The sequence below is a fragment of the Bos indicus x Bos taurus genome, chromosome 27 (genome assembly GCF_003369695.1).
Source record: "Bos indicus x Bos taurus breed Angus x Brahman F1 hybrid chromosome 27, Bos_hybrid_MaternalHap_v2.0, whole genome shotgun sequence".
Lineage (NCBI taxonomy): Eukaryota > Metazoa > Chordata > Mammalia > Artiodactyla > Bovidae > Bos > Bos indicus x Bos taurus.
Genome location: NC_040102.1, coordinates 34,529,054 through 34,549,107, shown reverse-complemented (window position 1 = coordinate 34,549,107; position 20,054 = coordinate 34,529,054). Strand labels below are relative to the sequence as shown.

Here is a 20,054-nt window from a genome sequence, read left to right as displayed (position 1 = left end):
TATGCCTTGAATTGGGACACCTTCACTCCTCAACTCTGTCTTACAGAAAATCAGAATCTGTGGAGCCCTCAGCTCCAGAGCCCCCTTCATTAGCAGCCTCCGCTTTGTCTGAACCCCTTACCAGTATTTTATTTTGTTTCCATAATAAACACACAGAATAAACACATGGATGAGGAGTAAAGTGACCACACAGTTTTACAGTGAAGGAGGGAGCAGTAATAATGGTAGCCCAATCTGGTCACCCCACTCTTGACACAGAAGGCACCCAAAATATGCTTATCAGGGAAGGTGGTGAAAACAGAAATCTAACTCCAACATCTCTAGGCAAGACGTGGATGCTCTGTGGACATCTGACCTTCTTGGGACCTGCCTGAGCCTTAAAGGGATTCAAGTTTAAAACCCCAAAGGGCTAGGTGACCTCAAGGATGATACATTTTTAGTTTAGCTAGTTTTTTTTAAATTTTTTTAACTTTTCATTTTATATTGACGGTATAGCTAATTAACAATGTTGTGATAGTTTCAGGTGGACAGCGAAGGGATTCAACCATACATACACGTGTGTCTAGTTCCCCGTGCTATACAGTAGGTCTTGGTTGGTTCTCAAGGATGGTTCATTTGAACTCAGAGCCTTTGTATGGCGTCTCCTTCTGCCAGAGATCAGCCTCTGTCTCTCCATCTCTGTCTCTCTGTCTACATTACTCAGGGATTAACTTTCAGATCTGTTATTTCCCGTGGGGAGTTTTGCCCAACCTGTTGAGTCTGAATTAGATTTTAGATGTCTTTACATGAAACTCAGCATTCTTTTTCTCATTACACCCTATATCAGCTCACCTTCCCCCACTGGATCCTGAGCCTCAGTTGGAGGCCAGAGCAATGTCTTTCTTATTCCCCCAGATCTCCCATTGCCTAGAACAATGTTTGTTTGTTGATGGGCAAGTGGTCAATTCTAAGCTTTATGGTAGTTGAGGAAAGGGAGCTAGAACGTATATCTCTTTGCTTAACTAACCAAAACAGGAGTCTATATTGATTCAGTCACTGCAGGGAAAGGGTCTGGGTGGGAAGGAAAGCTCAGACAGATTTCTCATTTAGGAAAAAAAAAAGTGCTTTGGGTGGAAAGATACCTTAATCCCAGGCACAGCTGCTTTCTCCACCAGAACAGTCACCAGTATAAAACCACGCAGGCTTTCTCCCCCAGGGAATGAGATGATGGTGTCCAAGTTCCTTGGGAGGGACAGATGACCACGTGGTTAGAGAGGTTTGGGCACAGTGAGTATGCAGGGCCCAGCAGTGGCCTTGAGTCAGGTAACTGCTAGTCCAAGGTGGAACCAGCAGCTAACCTTCTCAGCTCTGCAAGATGACTGAGGACAAACAGCTCTTCAGCAACATTCAGGAAGGAAAGGGAAACATCTGCTGCAGTCCAAGTTCACCTGAGCTGAGCTCCCAAAGTCTGGCACAGCCTTGATGGTCCCAGACCATCACTTCCACCTCAGGAAACCACTAAAGCACAAGTGGATGAGTAGGGCTGATTTTTCACACACCCTTCCTGTTAGGAATACAGAGTCATAGAGCTCCAGGAAGCATAAAATGATAGTTGCTCTGTCATGTCCGAATCTTTGGGACTCCATGAACTGTGGCCTACCAGGCTCCACTGTCCATGGGATTTCCCAGGCAAGAATACTGGATTGGGTTGCCGTGCCCTTCTCCAGGGGATCTTCCCAATCCAGGGACTGAACTGAACCTGTGTCTGCCACACTGCAGGCAGGTTCTTTACCATCTGAGCCACCTGGAAGGCCCAGGCCATGGCTAACTCCACACCCCTTTTCTACAGACAGAAAAATATGGCCCAAAGAAGCAAACTCACTTGCCCAAGTTCATCCAGTTGCTTAGTCACTGGACCTGTTATGAAACTGAGAGCTGTTTCATAACTCAGGCTGGGACTCTCTCTAATCAGTCTCCCCCCCGCCCCATCCCCCACCAAATTCTGTATTATAGTAGTGAAAGCTGAAGACTAATAGATGATCATTTTTTTAAATTTTATTTTATTTTTAAACTTTACATAATTGTATTAGTTAGATTATCATTCTTAAATGACCTATTATCACATGGATTCAAATACCCCAGAGCTGGATCCAGTCTATGAAGCATGCAAACTTCATTCCATAAATCACGTCTGCCTCTAACATTTTAAAAACAAGAAGAAATGAAAAACACAAAAGAAAACTAAGTCAGGGACCCCCATAGTTTCAGCAGAGTCACATTTCTGTGCAAAATGGGGTCTTCACCCTTCATCTCTCCATCTTCCGAGCTAAAGCTTTTATGCTGAACCCCTTATTGAGCTGAGGTTTGTTGATTAGAGAGGCAATGTCAACTTAGAGGTTAACTGTGCTCTCTAGTGAAAGAGGAGTTTAAAAATGTCTCAACCAGACTTGTCCTGCAAGCTCCAGTCTCTGTAATATTTCAAAGGGATTCTGTAGCTGTAGCAGCCACAACCTGCCCTTTGTCCTTTCATAGAAGTTATGGTGAGACCAGAGATCTTTTTCAGATTTCGCGTGCATGTGTGCTAAGTTGGTTCAGTTGTGTCCGACTCTGTGCAACCCCATGGACTGTAGCCTGCCAGTCTCCTCTGTCTGTGGGATTCTCCAGGCAAGAGTAATGGAGTGGGTTGCCATGCGCTCCTACAGGGTATCTTCCTGGCCCAGGGATCAAACCCATGTCTCTTACTTCTGCATTGCTGCATTGCAGGCGGGTTCTTTACCACTAGATCATTAGACTTGAAAAAAATCACAAAGAATTAGAGAACTGGTGAAGCTTTGGTGTTTAAGGGGTGGTGAGTAGTAGTTTGTTTGTTTTCTCTTCTTGCGTTGCCTTTTACTTTTTTTTAAATGTACAAACTGGAAAATGTAGCAAAGAAAATTAATTCCTTAATTTACACATAGCAGAGACAACTATTGTTAACATTTGGGCTGTTGATTTGAGGCATATGTTCTAGTCTTTTTTGTGTGTGTGCATTTCTATAATTTATATATTATACATGCAATATGGGATGCTTTCTTTTTTGTGTGTTTATTTTATTGTAAGTTTTTACAGTTAGGAAAATCCTAAAGTGAGTCTGGGGTCTCAAAGAGTCAGATACAACTGAGTGACTGAACTGAACTAAAGTGAGTGAAGGGTTTCTGATAGCTTACCTGATTTCCAGGGGTCTAGTCCAAGTTCAGTGATTGAGAAAAGAAAAAGAAAAGAAAGGAACAAATCAGTTTGCAAACTTGATATGCCTTCCAGGGTCATGTGTACACAAGTCTTGTGCATTTGTGAGCAAATGAACCGCAGACACACACACACACACACACACACACACACACACACACAGTTTGGATGTCAAGGGCTGTGACTAGACTATGGACCCGAGGGCAGGAGAATGCACCATCCCAAATACACCACTTTGGTGGATTATTTTCAATTAAAGGTACTTGAGAAACAGCAGATGCCAAAAGGACACGCTGACCTCTTTGTGCCCCTGAAAGGAGGAAGTAAATCTTCCAGGTGAAGGGCGTCCTCCCTGTACCAGGAGGTAGAGAGATAGTCTTATCACCAGAGACAAGGAGTCAGGGCAGTGGGGCTTGTAGAAACAAGCCTTGCTACCTCTCCCCTAATTAGCTACCCCAAGCCTAAACCCCAGTGTCTTGTCAAGTTTTTACAAATGTACTGCTTCCTTGTCTAGAAGGTATAAAAGCTGCCCGCTTCAGTCACATCTTCAGCTTCATATTTTTATGGAGTTCCAACATGTGCAAATTAAATTTGTTTTTCCTCTGTTCATCTGTGCGTACATGAGTGCTAAGTCGCTTCAGGCGTGTCTCTCTGTTTGTAACCCTATGGACCATAGCCAACCAGGCTCCTCTGCCCATGGGATTCTCCAGGCTAGAATACTGGAGTGGGTTGCCATGCCCTCCTCCAGGGGATCTTCCCGACCCAGGGGACTGAATTCGCATCTCTTACATCTTCTGCTTGGGCAGGCAGGTTCTTTACCGCCAGCACCATCTGGGAAGCCCCCTCTGTTCATCTGTCTTGTGTCAGTTTGATGATTAGACTAGCCAAGGAGCCTAGATGTGAAGAAGGGCAAAGTTTTCTTCCCTACAGGTCTTGGTGTAACAGAGTGAGCCAAATCTCAATATACATATCAGACTCAAAACACTGAGACTGTGGCCATGCAGAAAATTTATCTTGTTCCTTTTATATCTTTGTAACAACCTGTCCCAGTGTGTTCAGAGTGGGTTGAGAGGAAACTCCTGTGAACTATGAATTTTGAACTTGTGTTTAAGTTCACCCCTTCTTTGGCACCACAAGTGTGTTAGTCACTCAGTCGTGTCTGACTCCTTGTGACCACATGGATTGTAGCATGCCAGGCTCCTCTGTTTATGGAATTTCCTAGGCTAGAATACTGGAGTGGGTGGCCATTTCCTTCTCCAGGGGATCTTCTGGACCCAGGGATCGAACCTGGGTCTCCACATTGCAGGCAGATTCTTTAATATCTGAGCCACGAGGGAAGGCCCCAGGTAATAAATATGAGCATCCCTTATCCAAAAGAGCTGACAAAGTTTGGACTTTTCCTGTAGCAAGAGAAATCACAAACCTCTCCCTTATCCGGTTTTCATTTGTTCAGATCCCAAGCACCCTCTCCTGTCTTACCCTCCTGGGTTCCTAGTAGCCCAGTTGGCCAGCACCAAGTCCGAGTGAACAAGGATAGGAGGGAGCCCCAGGTTCCTGGAGACCTCAACAAAGGGCAAGGCAAGGTTTCTTGGCAGAATCTTGCGGACATAAATGCAGACAGTTAGCACATTATAGAAAGAATGCAATGGAGGACACAATCTGTCTCTTTTCTTTTTATTGGCATATAATTGTTTTACAATGCTGTGTTAGTTTCTGTATAATTAGCTCCTGTGTAGTTAGTACAGGAAAGTGAATCAGCTACATGTGTACATACATCCCCTTTTTTTCGGATTTTTTTTAGGTCACCACAGAGCACTGAGTAGAGTTCCCTGTGCTATATACTAGGTTCTCATTTGTTATCTATTTTATACATGGTATCAATAGTGTATGAGCTTCCCAGGTGGTACTAGCAGTAAAGAGCCTACCTGCCAATGCAGGAGGCATAAGAGATGTGGGTTCCATCCCTGGGTCAGGAAGATCCCCTGGAGGAGGGCATGGCAACTCGCTCCAGTATCCTTGCCCAGAGCATCCCCTGGACAGAGGAGCCTGACAAAGCCCCAGTTCATGGGGTCTCAAAGAGTTGGACATGACTGAGCAACTATGTCAATCTGTTTTTAATTCCTAAAAATTGTGTGGTAAAGAAACAACCTGAGAATAAAAATGGAATTATATGAGTGATCCATATAATTAATCCATGTAATTAATGTATATAATTAATTAACATATATCCATATAATTAATACAAGTATAACACACAATTCACTCTCATATTTATTCTTTAACAACCTAGTGGATGTATTATTTATGAGTATGGTCTGAAATATATGTGAAAAGTACAAAATTGGAACATGCATGTACATATATAGTATAAAATAATCTCTGAAAATTGTACAATGCAGAGCATGAACAAATGTTGAGGTGTAAGTGGGGATTGAGTTCATGAGCAGTGGGAAAATATCCCTCTTTCTCTCTGTATATATATGTATTTATATATATCCAGATACATAATATAGATAAATGCATACAAGTGTTTTGTGTACAGTCTTAGTTTTAGGAACAAATATGTGTATATACTTGTATATATATGTGTGTGTGTGTGTCCTTTCCTCAGAGAGATGGATGGGAAGACTAGAACATTTCATCATACCCAATAGCAACTTCAAGTAAGTCACCTTAGGACAGTCCCCATTCAATCCCTGAGTAATCTGAGGGCCACTCTAAAGAACTCTATTTGTCCAAATATCCAGAAAAATTACCAGGACCCATGGGGATGGGAGTGGGGGGCTCTAACCATCAACAAAGCTAAATAGATCCAAAAGAATTCTTATGCCTCCTCTTTCCCACTTCCAACTTCCTTCCCCCTTAAAGTAAAAATATCTATTCATAGAAAGTGGAGAGGACCCAAAGAGCCTCTTGATGAGGATGAAAGAGAGCTGGCTTAAAACTCAGCATTCGTAAAACTAGGATCATGACATCCAGTCCCATCACTTCATGGCAAATAGATGGGGAAAAAGTGGAAGCAGTGACAGATTTTATTTTCTTGGGCTCCAAAATCACTGCAGTGGCTGCAGCCACAAAATTAAAAAGACATTTGCTCCTTGGAAGGAAAGCTATGACAAGGGTAGACAGCATATTAAAAATCTGAGACAAAGGTCCGTATAGTCAAAGTTATGATTTTTCAGTAGTCATATATGGGTGTGAAAGTTGGACCATAAAGAAAGCTGAGCACTGAAGATGCTTTCAAACTGTGGTGCTGGAGAATACTCTTGAGACTCCCTTGGACTGCAAGGAGATCCAACCAGTCCATCCTAAAGGAAATCAGTCCTGAATATTCATTGGAAGGACTGATGCTAAAGCTGAAGCAGTCCTTTGGCCACCTGATGTGAAGAACTGACTCACTGGAAAAGACCCTGATGCTGGGAAAGATGGAGGGCAGGAGAAGGGAGGGACAGACAGTGCAGAAATGAGGTGTCTCTATAGTAAGAAAAGTTAAAGGAGGAAATACAGGGAAAGTAGAGATGGTTTGAGGTTGCATGTGGGAATGGGCGTAGGGAGCTCAGTGGTGATCTGGAAGGTCGTAGACACACCAGAAGCTGGTGTCTTCCTCCCTTGTCACCTACTTCATCCCTTCCCCAATTGAGGATGCTGGTCTGGAGAACAGAAAGAGGAGGAAAAATCCATTGGGGTGTTCCATCATGTGTGCCTAGACTTCAAACTTTCCAACATCAGACACATGACTCTGAAGTTAGATGTCCTGACATTAAAACAGTCTGCAGCAGCTCTCTGCTTACGTCCTGTCTCTTATCTCACTTTGCTTTGCTTTCATCACTGGGAGTCTCCTCTATTTACTTGAGATACAAATGGTAGAATAAACCTAGGCAAACAAATTAAGAACAGGTAGCTCACTCAAGCTTGGAGGAGCAAAACAAGGGTAACATCCTGATTTCTGTAAAAGGTCCATTTATAAAAAAGTGAAACCAATAGTAATTTATACTGAGGTAAGTGAAACTCAAAGACTTCATGTTCTGAGATTCAGATAAAAACTGTAAAAAGTTATGCAAGGAGTCAGAAGAGATTTGCATGAAATTTTAAGAGACAGACCAGCATGTGGTAGATAACAAGCAACATCAAAAAAATAAGCATAGTGTTATAAACGGTAATGTGTGTCTCTGGGGAATGAAGGCTGCATTAGGGAAATCAGAAGGTCTGGGTTGTGACCCTGGCTTTTCCACAAACTTGCTACCTAGCCTTGGGCCAGAAATTTACCTTCTGTAGTCCTTGGCGGTCTGTAAAATGGGTACGGCATTGCTATACTTAGTGTATGAGGTTGTGAACACTGTGGTTACTGATGTGTGTAAGAGCACAAAATGCTGTAAAACGGAAGTCATTCAGTGTTTCCTAATATCTTATGACTTGCCTTCAAATGCAACAGTTTAAAAGTCCTAGAAGAAGGTGAGTGTCAGAAAGAAAAATAAAAAGAAAATGCCAAAACAAATGAAAGGGCTTCCAGTTCCAAAGAAAATTAACTGCCTGGCCAGGTGGGGAGAAATGGTCTTTCATTTAAATGGGCCTTTTGCACTTCATTTTACTGCTGCTCTTGGGTAATAGCTAAGTCATGTCTGACTCTTTGAGACCCCCACGGACTGTAGGCCCCCAGTCTCCTCTGTTCCTGGGCTTTCTCAGGCAAAAATACTGGAGTGGGTTGCCATTTCTTTTTCCAGGAGATCCTCCCAACCCAGGGATTGACCTCATCTCTCCTGTATTGCAGGCAGATTATTTACCACTGACCCACCTGGGAAGCCTTTGTGCTTCCTTCATCTCAGACCCAAAGGGAAGAACATGAAAGGACACATTTACCAGGAAAACAGTGTGGACAGTGTTCTCCAGGTACAGGGAACCTCCATATGACAAGACAGGAGTCCCTTTGTCCCTACCTCTTTGGGCTGCGTCTCTCCATCCTGCCAGACATATCCCATGGTGATAAAGCTCAGGACTAGGCGTGCCAGGCGCCACTCTCGGTAACCTGTAAGGAACTGGCAGTTCAAGAGCGGCATCTGTTCAGGAGAAATGTCCAGAGGTTACCAGTTGCAACTGGTTCCAAATAGGAAAAGGAGTACATCAGGGCTGTATATTGTCACCCTGCTTATTTAACTTCTATGCAGAGTACATCATGAGAAACACTGGACTGGAAGAAACACAAGCTGGAATCAAGATTTCTGGGAGAAATATCAATAACCTCACATATGCAGATGACACCGCCCTTATGGCAGAAAGTGAAGAGGAACTCAAAAGCCTCTTGATGAAAGTGAAAGAGGAGAGTGAAAAAGTTGGCTTAAAGCTCAACATTCAGAAAATGAAGATCATGACATCCAGTCCCATCACTTCATGGGAAATAGATGGGGAAAGAGTGGAAACAGTGTCAGACTTTATTTTGGGGGGCTCCAAAATCACTGCAGATGGTGACTGCAGCCATGAAATTAAAAGACGCTTACTCCTTGGAAGGAAAGTTATGACCAACCTAGATAGCATATTGAAAAGCAGAGACGTTACTTTACCAACAAAGGTCTGTCTAGTTAAGGCTATGTTTTTTCCTGTGGTCATATATAGATGTGAGAGTTGGACTGTGAAGAAGGCTGAGCACCGAAGAATTGATGCTTTTGAACTGTGGTGTTGGAGAAGACTCTTGAGAGTCCCTTGGACTGCAAGGAGATCTAACCAGTCCATTCTGAAGGAGATCAGCCCTGGGATTTCTTTGGAAGGAATGATATGAAGCTGAAACTCCAGTACTTTGGCCACCCCATGCGAAGAGTTGACTCATTGGAAAAGACCCTGACGCTGGGAGGGTTGGGGGCAGGAGGAGAAGGGGACGACAGAAGATGAGATGGCTGGATGGCATCACTGACTTGATGGACATGAGTCTGGGTGAACTCTGGGAGTTGGTGATGGACAGGGAGGCCTGGCGTGCTGTGATTCATGGGGTCGCAAAGAGTTGGACACGACTGAGCGACTGAACTGAACTGAAATGAACTAAATGGCCGTGGGAGTTTTGTGGTTTGAAGGGTCCTTTGGGTATAACTGGTAGGTTATCTTTTAGTTAAGGTGATCCTCACACACTCATTTCTGCCCTGATCTTAGGACACTGCAGTAAGAGAGGTCTTTCACATGATGTTGTTCATGAAATACCAATACTTATATCCCATGCAAGCCCCCAAATTGTCCCCATGGTAATGCCTGGACACTGGTCACCATTACTGAAGTGGCAGCTTGATTGGAGTGTTCTATAAACAGAATAAAGTAGTCCCAAGACTGACATCATGTATCAAATGTGGAGTCTCCCAGGGCAAGTTTTACAATCCTGCCTTATCAAACACCTTCTGCTTAATGGGTACCATTGTACTCTAGTAACAGCCCAGCTGCTGTGGGCGTGACTCTTTTGCTGTAATTCCTAGATGAAAAGGTAAACGGAGCCCAACGGAATTAGGAATCCACCCAACAAACTCCCTCCTAGGAGGTGGTTGGGGGAGCCCAAAGGCCGTTCAGTCCTTGTCCTAACCCTCCAGGTGACCCTGGGTGGGTCTTTACACTTCTCCACTGGCTTCCTCTTCAAGATGAGTCATAGGGAAGTGTGAAGGTCATGTTGCTGCTGAAATCATCACCCTGTACACAAATATGTTATCACTGACAGCCCTTCCTATGCAAACAGTACCAGTTTCTTGGTTTAGTTCTGGCCAGTCCTGCCTTTTTCGGTTGACACCAATAGCCTCTGAGCTCTAATTTCCCTGCACATCCCTGCTGGGTTTCCTCGGTGCCCCCCAATCCTGCCCCTAGTTCTAGACATAGTCAGATCTAGATCCTTCCAGGTGCCCCTCTCTGGGATCCCAAGCGCCAGAAGGGCGGCTGTGGACACGGCATGTGTCTCTTTGAGAGAGGAGTGGGATGGGACCAGGGGTCCTATCGCCCACCGCCTCGCAGAGGCTTCTGTCCCTGGGATGGGACTCCGTCCTCCGTGGTCTGCTGGGGGCAGCCTTTCCCTGTCTTCTGCTTTGTACCAGATTCCACATTTCACCCTAAAAATTGGCTGAGATACAATCTTGAAAGTTCTGTGCGTTAGAGGGGTGTGGGCGGGGGAGGGAGGGAAGAGGGGAAAGGCGGGGTTGGGGGGACCAGTGACATATTGCATTTTAACAAGAACCAGCCTGAAAATTACAACCACAGTTATTTATTCAGTACTTATGCTAAGGCAGATACTAAACTGTCCAAGCCTTGATGCTAAAAGCTTCTCACTCAGGTTGGTATCCTGTTTTCTCCCAAGACCCGTAGGCCAGAACCGAGTATCAGCGAGGGTAAGATATTCACCCAAGGTTACAGAACCAGGAGGGACTGAGCCAGGGTTCCAGTTCAGTTCTGCTGGCCACTGCCCTGTGCTATGAAGTCCGCTCTGCCAGATGGAAATCTGAAAGCCATATGTGTCATTTTACATTTTCTATCAGCCACATTTTGAAAATAGGAAAGAAAAAACAAAACAAAACAAAAAAAACACTAAAGTGGAATTAGTTTTAATAACATTTTATCAAGGTTAATATATGCAAAATGTTAACACGTGATCAATATTTAAAATATTGAGATATTTCACACTCTCCTTTTATAGTAAGTCTTCAAAATCCAATGGATATCTGACATGTTAATTTGTCCCAGTCATATTTCAAAGGCTCAGTGGCCATGAGTGGCTACTGGGTACCTATCCTGCAGCCTCAAGGTAAAGGAATAAAGTTCCAAGATGTTCTGGGGTCGCCTTTTGTTTTTCCTAGCTCAAGATTTATAATCAACTCTTTTTCTCCAAGGAGCCCTACTTCCGTTGATTGGAAAAGAGTTCAAATAAATGGGCACTGGGTTTGCTCTTTGCTACTGGAATGCCACTGTTTCTAGATCCTCACAGTGGGCAAAGTTAGGGAATAGTGCATGTGTATGGGGGTGGGGGTGTGCCCTGGTGGCTCAGGGGTAAAGAATCTGCCTGCAATGCAAAGAACCCAATGGACCTGGGTTCCATCCCTGGGTCGGGAAGATCCCTTGGAGGAGGGCATAGGAATCCACTCCTTGGAGGAGGGCAGAGGAATCCACTCCAGTATTAATGCCTAGAGAATCCAATGGACAGAGGAGCCTCGCAGGCTACAGTCCATGTGGTTGCAAAGAGTCTGACACGACTGGATGAATAAGCAGCAAGTTGTGTGTGTGTATACCTGTTATGCTGCCGCTGCTGTTTAGTCCCTAAACCATGTCCAACTCTTTTGCAATCCCATGGACTATAGCCCGCCAAGCTCCTTTGTCAATGGGATTTCCCAAGCAAGAATACTGAAGTGGGCTGCCATTTCGTTCTCCAGGGTATTTCCTTACCTAGGGATAGAACTCGCATCTCCTGCTTGACAGGAAGATTCTTTACCACTGAGCTACCTGGCAAGCCCGTACACCTATTATATACACTGTCTATCCACACAAATGTATTTGTCCATCTATGTATCAGTGTGCATGTGTGTGTATATAAGGGCGTCCCAGGTGGCACTAGTGGTAAAGAACCCACATGGTGATGGTGGCTTAGTCGCTGAGTCATGTCCGATGCATGCGACCCCATGGACTGTAGCCTGCCAGGTTCCTCTGTCCGTGGGATTCTCCAGGCAACAATACGGGAGTGGGTTGCCATTTCCTTCTCCAAAGAACCCACATAAATGATGCTAAAATGCTAAACATATCAGATGTCTCCAACTCTAACCTGGTGTCACAGGTTGATCTTATTTTCCTCCCTTGCTAATGTATAACTTGCATCTCTGACAGTGAAATATCATCCACAATTCATTTATTTATTTGCTCAGCTAGTGTGTGTGTACACACACACACACACACACACAGACACACGCACAGCGGTTTCAGAACTGTTCAACTGTACTGCTTTGCAAAACAAATTCACCAACTTGAGCGCAGTGATTACAAATGTTCTTTTTTAATCCAGCACCAGTCACAGCATCACTTTCCTGAGTAACCTAGGTCACCTCCTTTTCCCTACCCTCTTCCCTAAAATGATGTCACGCATCTGTAGGACAGCTAGATTCACCTAGGTGTTATTGTCTGCATTCCATTCCAGCATCTCCCAATATTCTGGTTAATATTTTAAAACTTGCAGACACTTCACTATGTGATACACAATTCTATGGGTTTCACAAATGCATAGAATCACATATCCACCACTAGAACACCATAGATAACAGTTATGTTATCCTAAAATCCTCCTTTAGTAATCATTCCTCCTCAGTCCCTCATCACCATTGACCTGTGTTCTGTCCTTATAGTGTTCACCTTCTCTGCAATGTCACATGAATGGAATCAGGATGTGTAACCTTTTGGTTGTGACATGTTTCATTTAGCAAAATGTACATAAAGTTTATCCATATTGTTGAATAAACCAATAGCTTATTCATTTTTGCCATTGAATAGCATTCCATCATATGAAGACAACTCAGTGTCTTCCAGACTGCTGTAACAAAGTACCATAGGCTAGATGGCTTATGAACAACGGAAATTTAATTATTTTGATTTTGGAAGCTGGCAGTCCAAGATCAGGGTGCCAGCATGATTGGGTTCTATTGAGAACCATCTTGCTGTCTTCTTGCTGTATCTTCCCATGACAGCAACAGAGTGTCATAGAGCCCTGGGGTCACTTTGATAAGGGCACTCATCCTATTTATAACTATCCCCTTCTTCTCTCATGATCTGATTACCTTGGGTGATGGTTGATTTGATGCATCAGTTTGACTAGGCTAAGAGAAGCCCAGATGGCTGGTAAACATTTTGGGGTGTGTCTCTGAGAGATTCTGGAAGAGGTTCTGGAAGAGATGAGGACTGAGTAAGGAACCTCACCTCACCAGCTCATGTGGAATCACTGCTCTGTTTAGGACCTGAATAGAACAAAACAGTGGAGAAAGGGTGACGTTGCTCTGTTTCAGCTGGGACAGCCACTTCCCCTGATCCCTAGGATTAGCACTCCTAGTTCTTAGATCTTCAGACTCAGACTGGAACTTGCACACTGGCTCCCTGGATTCTCAGCTTTCCTGGGCCTCCTCCAACTAGCAGGTGGCAGACTGTGGGACTTCTCAGCCTAGGTAATCATGTGAGTCAATCCCTCCTAATAAGTCTCTTTCTATATAGATAGGGGAAAACAAACAAAAAAAGAGTCTTTCTCAGGAGATCTCTGACTAATCACCTTCAAAGGCTCTGCCTCCTAACACCATCACATTGGGGATTAGGGTTTCAATGTATGAATTTGGGAACCACAATGTTCAGGCCTTTGTACTCAGTTTAAAATTCCCCTGTTGAGGGACCTCTTGGTGGTTTCTGGTTTAGATAATCACTTACACATCAGCTTTTGCATGAACACAAAATTTTGGTTTACTTGGGTAAATATTTAGTAATGTGATTGCTGGGTCATATGGTAATTCTTGATTTGAATCTGCCACCTGGATGGAAGGGGAGTTTGGGAATGGACACATGTATGTGTACGGTTAAGTCTCTTCCCTGTTTACTGGAAACTATCATAACATTGTTAATTGGCTATGAGTGAAAGTGAAAGTGTTAATCAGTTGTGTCTGACTCTTTGAGACTCCTTGGACTGTAGCCTGCCAGGCTCCTCTGTCCATATAATTCTCTAGGCAAGAATACTGGGAGTGGGTAGCTATTCCTTTCTCCAGGGGCTCTTCCCAACCCAGGGACAAAACCTCGGTCTCCCCCATTGCAGGCAAAGGTCTTTCTGAGCCATCAGAGCCATACCTTAACACAAAATTATACATTTTTTTTTTTAAAGAACCTGCCAGGGTAGCTGTGATATTTTGAAGGCCTTCTTCCAGGGTAGCTGTAATATTTTGCATTCCCATCAGCAATGTGAATGAGAGTCTCTTTGCATATATTATCACCAGTGTTTGCTATCTCCAGATTTTTAAAAAATGTTAGCTGTTCAAATAGGTGTTAAATTACCTTTTAGTACTTATTATCATAGATAAATAGTCCTATATTCCTCTGTAAGTCCCCTGCTGCTAACTGCTGCTAAGTTGCTTCAGTCGTGTCCGACTCTGTGCGAGCCCATAGATGGCAGCCCACCAGGCCCCACCGTCCCTGGGATTCTCCAGGCAAGAACAGTGGAGTGGGTTGCCATTTCCTCCTCCAATGCATGAAAGTGAAAGTGAAAGTGAAGTTGCCCAGTCATGTCCGACTCTTAGCGACCCCATGGACTGCAGCCTACCAGGCTCCTTCATCCATATGATTTTCCAGGCAAGAGTACTGGAGTGGGGTGCCATTGCCTTCTCCGGTAAGTCCCCTAGTTTCGTTGTTATTCCTTCCTGATTAAGGCTTATCAACGATTTCTGAAGAATCTGCTAACACTGGCTGTATAACTGAGAAAGTCTCTTGGCTCAATTCTTTTATAGGACTCCAACAATAAATCAGTGTGACTTCATGCAGAGGGAGAGGAACCCTAACCATGGGGCTTCTGAGAATTCCATGCCTATTCTGACCCAGCTACATCTTATCCATCAATTTCCTGACAATTCTCAACCAGATTGCCTTCTTTATTTAAAGAACAAATATTTGTTGAGTGCTTAATATAATATAGTCCAGGAATTTTTCTGTGTAGGCTCTGGAAATTTTAGGGAAACACATATCATACCAGAAGCAAGTGTTATTCCACTCATCACCAAGGGTGAGATTATTTTAGTTCTGTGGATAAAGTCACCATAGTCAGTGGTCAGCTGACCCATGTCTACAATGTTGAGAAAGAAAAGTGGTGAGAGGATGAAAATAGGGTAGTGAGAAAGGGTCAAGGAGAAGAACACAAGATGTTGTACCTCGTTTACTTGAGCTCGAAGCTGGCGGCTCTCAATCAACTGGGGAAGTCTGTTGGCAATTTCCATCCAAGGACTATAGTGACCAGGGAGTTCTCTCTGCATTCAGAAAATTCAAATGTCTCAGTATTTTACACCTTTTTGTGAAGCAGCCTCATTGCTACTTTCAGATTTCAGTCTTAAGGCAGAATTCAGATCAATTCTATTCAACAAATACTGAGAATTCACTGAATCCAATGTGAGGCACTACAGATACCCAGGTGACTAAAATGCAGTGCTTGCAGTTAGGAGCACGTGACTCCTAAGGGATAAGTAAAGTGTCATCAGACGTAACCCATGCAGTATAATATGTTTGATTATGGATGTGTGTAAGCTTAAGAAAGGGCTCCCCCAGGGGCTCAGTGGTAAAGAATCTGCCTACAATGCAGGAGCCACAGGAGACGTGGGTTTGATCCCTGGGTTGGGAAGATCCCTTGGAGAAAGGCATGGCAACCCACTCCAGTATTCTTGTCTGGAGAATTCCCATGGACAGAGGAGCCTGGAGGGTTGCAGTCCATGTGGTCACAAAGAGTTGGACACTACTAAAGTGACTTAGCATGGCATAGTAAGCTTAATAACTAGGAGAGGAGGGAGTGGTTAATTGCGTTATTCTAGAGGATTAAAGGGAAATGGTCATAGAAACATGACTGTGGGGGCCGGTAATAGGGTCTGAAAGTGACATTTCTAGTTGGCAATTTGAAGATGAGAAGGCATGTTTTCAAACAGAGCAGATGATGGATAAATCATCTGTTCTTGGGATTATAGTTCATTCCGTATTACTCAAATCTAAAGTTTAAGAGACATGACAAATTAATGACAAATGACTCATAACAAATGTGAGTCACTCATTCATTAGTGAGGTGGATGAACCCAGAGCCTGTTATACAGAATGAAGTAAGTCAGAAAGAGAAAAAGAGCTATCATATATTAACTCATATATAAGAAATCTAAAAAGGTGGTACTGATAAACCCATTTGCAGGACAGGAATAGAAACACAGAGAATGGACCTGTAGACACAGCAGGGGAAGGAGTGGGTGGGACGAATTGAGAGAGTAACATTGATATTTATACATTGCTGCTGCTACTGCTGCTGCTAAGTCGCTTTCAGTCGTGTCCGACTCTGTGTGACCCCATAGACAGCAGCCCACCAGGCTCCTCTGTCCATGGGATTCTCCAGGCGAGAACACTGGAGTGGGTTGCCATTTCCTCCTCCAATGCATGAAAGTGAAAAGTCAAAGTGAAGTCGCTCAGTCATGTCCGACTTCTGGCGACCCCATGGACTGCAGCCCACCAGGCTCCTCGGTCCATGGGATTTTCCAGGCAAGAGTATACATTACTCTGCATAACATAGAAAGCTAGTAGGAAGCTTCTATATAACACAAGGAGCCCAGCCCGGCACACTGTGATGACCTAGGGGGTGGGATGGAGCGGGGGAGGTTCAAAGGAGAGGGGATATATGTATGCTTATGGCTGTATCACCATAGGTAGGCTCACATTCCCTACCTATGGTGATATAGGTGTCTTCCTGTCTCCACATGCAAGCAGGGCATCTTTCATAGGAGAGATTTATTTCCTGCTTCTAGGGAGACAGAGAAGAAGGTCAAAGTTCCGTTTGAATTTACTGTTTCTTTCTGTTTTTAAATGGCCTTTTTATTTTATTTTTTTAAATTTATTTATTTTTAATTGGAGGATAATTGCTTTATAATATTGTGTTGGTTTCTACCATATGTCAACATGAATCAGCCATAGGTATATATATATATATCCCTTCCCTCTTGAACCTCCCTCCCACTCCCACCCTGACTGTTTCTTTAGTAACTTTAGTTCAATATAATCAATATGAAGGATTTCCCTGCTGGCCCAGTGGTTGGGATTTTGCCTTCCAATGCAGGTGGTGTGGGTTCAATCCCTTGTTGGGAAATGAAGATTCTACAAGCTTTGTAGTCAAAGAGTCAAAACGTAAAACAGAAGCAATATGATAACAAAATTAAAGAAAGACTTTAAAAGTAGTCCACATCAAAAAAAAAAAAGAAAGAAAGAAAGAATGTAAAGAACAGAAGACAAAATAATCAATATGATTGAGGCATATTCAGGGGTGACTTTCCTAGGGCCCCAACAATATGGGTATTCACAAAGAAGAAATTGTACCATTTTCTCCTCATGTATTCTTCACTCAGTCCCTAAGTTTCTCAAGGTAGAGTCCACTGCACTCCCCTAGTCTCTCAGAGTAAAAGTCATTTATAAGCATAATGGTCATTTCCCCTAGCAGTGATGCAGAGTTGAAGAAAGCTGATAACTGACCCAAGTTTGGGGATTTACAGAGTGGTGGCGGGGTCAACCATGCTCACACTCACAGGGGCAGAGAGATTTACAGTTAACTGACTCTGAACTGGCAATTCGTTTTTCTGCTGTTTTACAAACAACAATTGAATGCAGCAACAGAGACAAGGGAATATAATATTTTCAAAGGAAATCACAGAAGGAGACTCATAGTATTCAGGAGGTCTTTTTAAAATGGGTTTGAGAAAAAGCTGTAAGTAAGTCATCACCTCTGGCTTTCTTTCTTTGGTACCCAGAAAAGGGATCATATTCTGAGAATTAAAGCACCCTGGGGAATTCCCTGTGGTTAGGACTTGGTACTTTCACATTGGTGGCCTGAGTTCAATGCCTGATATGGGAACTGCTGCTGCTAAGTCGCTTCAGTGGTGTCCGACTCTGTGCGACCCCACAGACAGCAGCCCACCAGGATCCCCCGTCCCTGGGATTCTCCAGGCAAGAACACTGGAGTGGGTTGCCATTTCCTTCTCCAATGCAGGAAAGTGAAAAGTGAAAGTGAAGTCGCTCAGTCGTGTCCGACTCTTAGCGACCCTATGGACTGCAGCCTACCAGGCTCCTCCATCCATGGGATTTTCCAGGCAAGAGTACTGGAGTGGGGTGCCATTGCCTTCTCCAATATGGGAACTACAATCCCACAAACCATGTGACACAGCCAAAGGATTTATGTTTCTGGGCTTACATGGAAATCTTTAAATACTCCAGTGTTCCTCAATCTAAGCCACCCTCTATTCTTTAATATCTCCTTTCCCCTTAGACTCCTAGATGCTTCTTACCCTTCTTCCTCTTTTTCATCCACTCCATTCTTTAAACAGTTCAAGTGTTTGGACTCTGGTATCACACCACAAGTATAAGAAAACAGTGAGCTTTGAGAACCTCTGGGTTCTCCAAGTGCAGTCCCCATCCGGCAGCATTGGGATGATGTGGAAACTTGTTAGATATGCAAATTTGGAGGGCTTCTCCCCAGACATATTGAACCCAAAACTCAGGGCTGGGGCCCAGCTTCTGTGTTTTAGCAAGCCCTGTAGGTGAAACTAATGTAACCAAAAGATTGAAAACCACTGATATGGCGACCTCAAAAGCGAAGGGAAAAAGGATGTTAAAGCTAGTTCACAATCCATTAAAAATGTACCCACCAGGGTTTCCTTGGTGGTCTAGTGGTTGAGAATCCACCTGTTAATACAGGGGGCATGGGTTTGATTGCTGATCCGGGAATATTCCACATGCTGAGGAGCATCTGAGCTGGTGCCCTGTGACTGCTGAAGCCCGGGTGCCTAGAGTCTGTGTTCCGCAACAATAGAAGCCACCATGATAGGAAGTCAGCACCCTTCAAGGAAGGATAGTTCCCCACTCCCCGAAACTAGAGGAAGCCTACGCACAGCAATGAAGACCCAGAGCAACCAAAAATAAAACTTAAATAAACAAATAACTCTTTTTTTTAAGTACCCACCCTTCCTGTGGGCTTTTCCTCTATGAGCTGAATAAAATATTGAATTATGTTCATTACTTTCTGACTGCCAGATTATTTTTTAAATTACAGTGTCGGGGCAGGTTGAGCTGATGAGTATTTCTCTACACAGCATCCTTTTCGGTGTTAGACACCTGCAGAGAATCCTAATGTGCTATGAATGAATATTGGTAATTGCTTACAATTTTTGGCTATCATTAACAAATCTGAAATAGTCATTCTTATACGTGCATTTTTAGGTATTGTCTCATTAACAGGATAAATTTATAAATATGGATTTATTGAGTGAAAGATTTTTGCTTGTGGAATGGTTGAGAGCTACTTCTTGGTTTTCTTACAGAAAAGTTACATGAATTGATAGTTGCATTTATATAATACATAACATATAATGGGAGTGCCAGTTTATTTATGATTCTAACAAGGTTGAGCATTACCAAACTTTTTTGTTGTTATTTTTAAAGATACATACATTGGATTCTTTGCACTAAAATTCTATAGTTATTTTAATATTCAATAATAAAATAAACATCCAAAAATATTCCTTTCTCAAAAATGATGATTAAAATAATGTAGTCAATGTTGATGGCAAGACAGTCAAAAAGCATAGAATTTGGAAGGTGGAAAGTAAAATTACTCTTGTTCTCATCCTCTCATCTAGCAGTAATGACCCTCAGAAGTTTGTGTGGTTTTCCAGAAATTTTGTACGTTATCATTGTATTGTTTACATTTCTGTGATTTTTGATGAGTTTGAATATCTTGTCTTATGCTTTGTCATTGCATTTTGGGTGCAGGTGTGAAACTGCCATTCATATCAGGGTAGTCAAATGAGCCAGCATTTTCATTTATGCATTGGGTTTTTGGTTATACATAGAAAGTTTTCTTGTCCCAATATTACTTCTTTTTAGAATATTTCTAGTTTAACTGTTGATGCTTACTTCTCTAATCTATCTACACTTGTGTTGTGAGTTAGGATAGATTATCTCATCAGTGCTCTTTCAAAATAGAGGAAGTTCAAGCCAGAGAAATTAAGAAACTTTCTCAAGGTTACACATCTCGTTGGTGGTCAGGCCAAATCACTTCTGACTCAAAGTTCAGTGTACTTTCCAGCACCTCCTGAGAGTAAACACAC

At 43.2% G+C, this 20,054-nt stretch overlaps 1 protein-coding gene across 4 annotated transcripts in view; it reads right to left on the bottom strand.

Moving 5' to 3' along the window:
* Positions 1-20,054, bottom strand: part of IDO2 (indoleamine 2,3-dioxygenase 2) — a 66,111-nt gene that overhangs the window by 32,124 nt on the left and 13,933 nt on the right. For 2 of the 4 annotated variants that reach the window (XM_027529971.1, XM_027529969.1), the window contains exons 2-6: positions 15,087-15,182; positions 8,139-8,258; positions 4,684-4,802; positions 3,186-3,200; positions 1,122-1,221 (exon numbers count right to left, since the gene is read on the bottom strand). In XM_027529971.1, the coding sequence (XP_027385772.1) occupies positions 1,122-1,221; positions 3,186-3,200; positions 4,684-4,802; positions 8,139-8,258; positions 15,087-15,182 (450 nt within the window). The remainder of the gene's footprint in view (positions 1-1,121; positions 1,222-3,185; positions 3,201-4,683; positions 4,803-8,138; positions 8,259-15,086; positions 15,183-20,054) is intronic. The other 2 variants (XM_027529970.1, XM_027529972.1) reach the window with 2 other exon arrangements.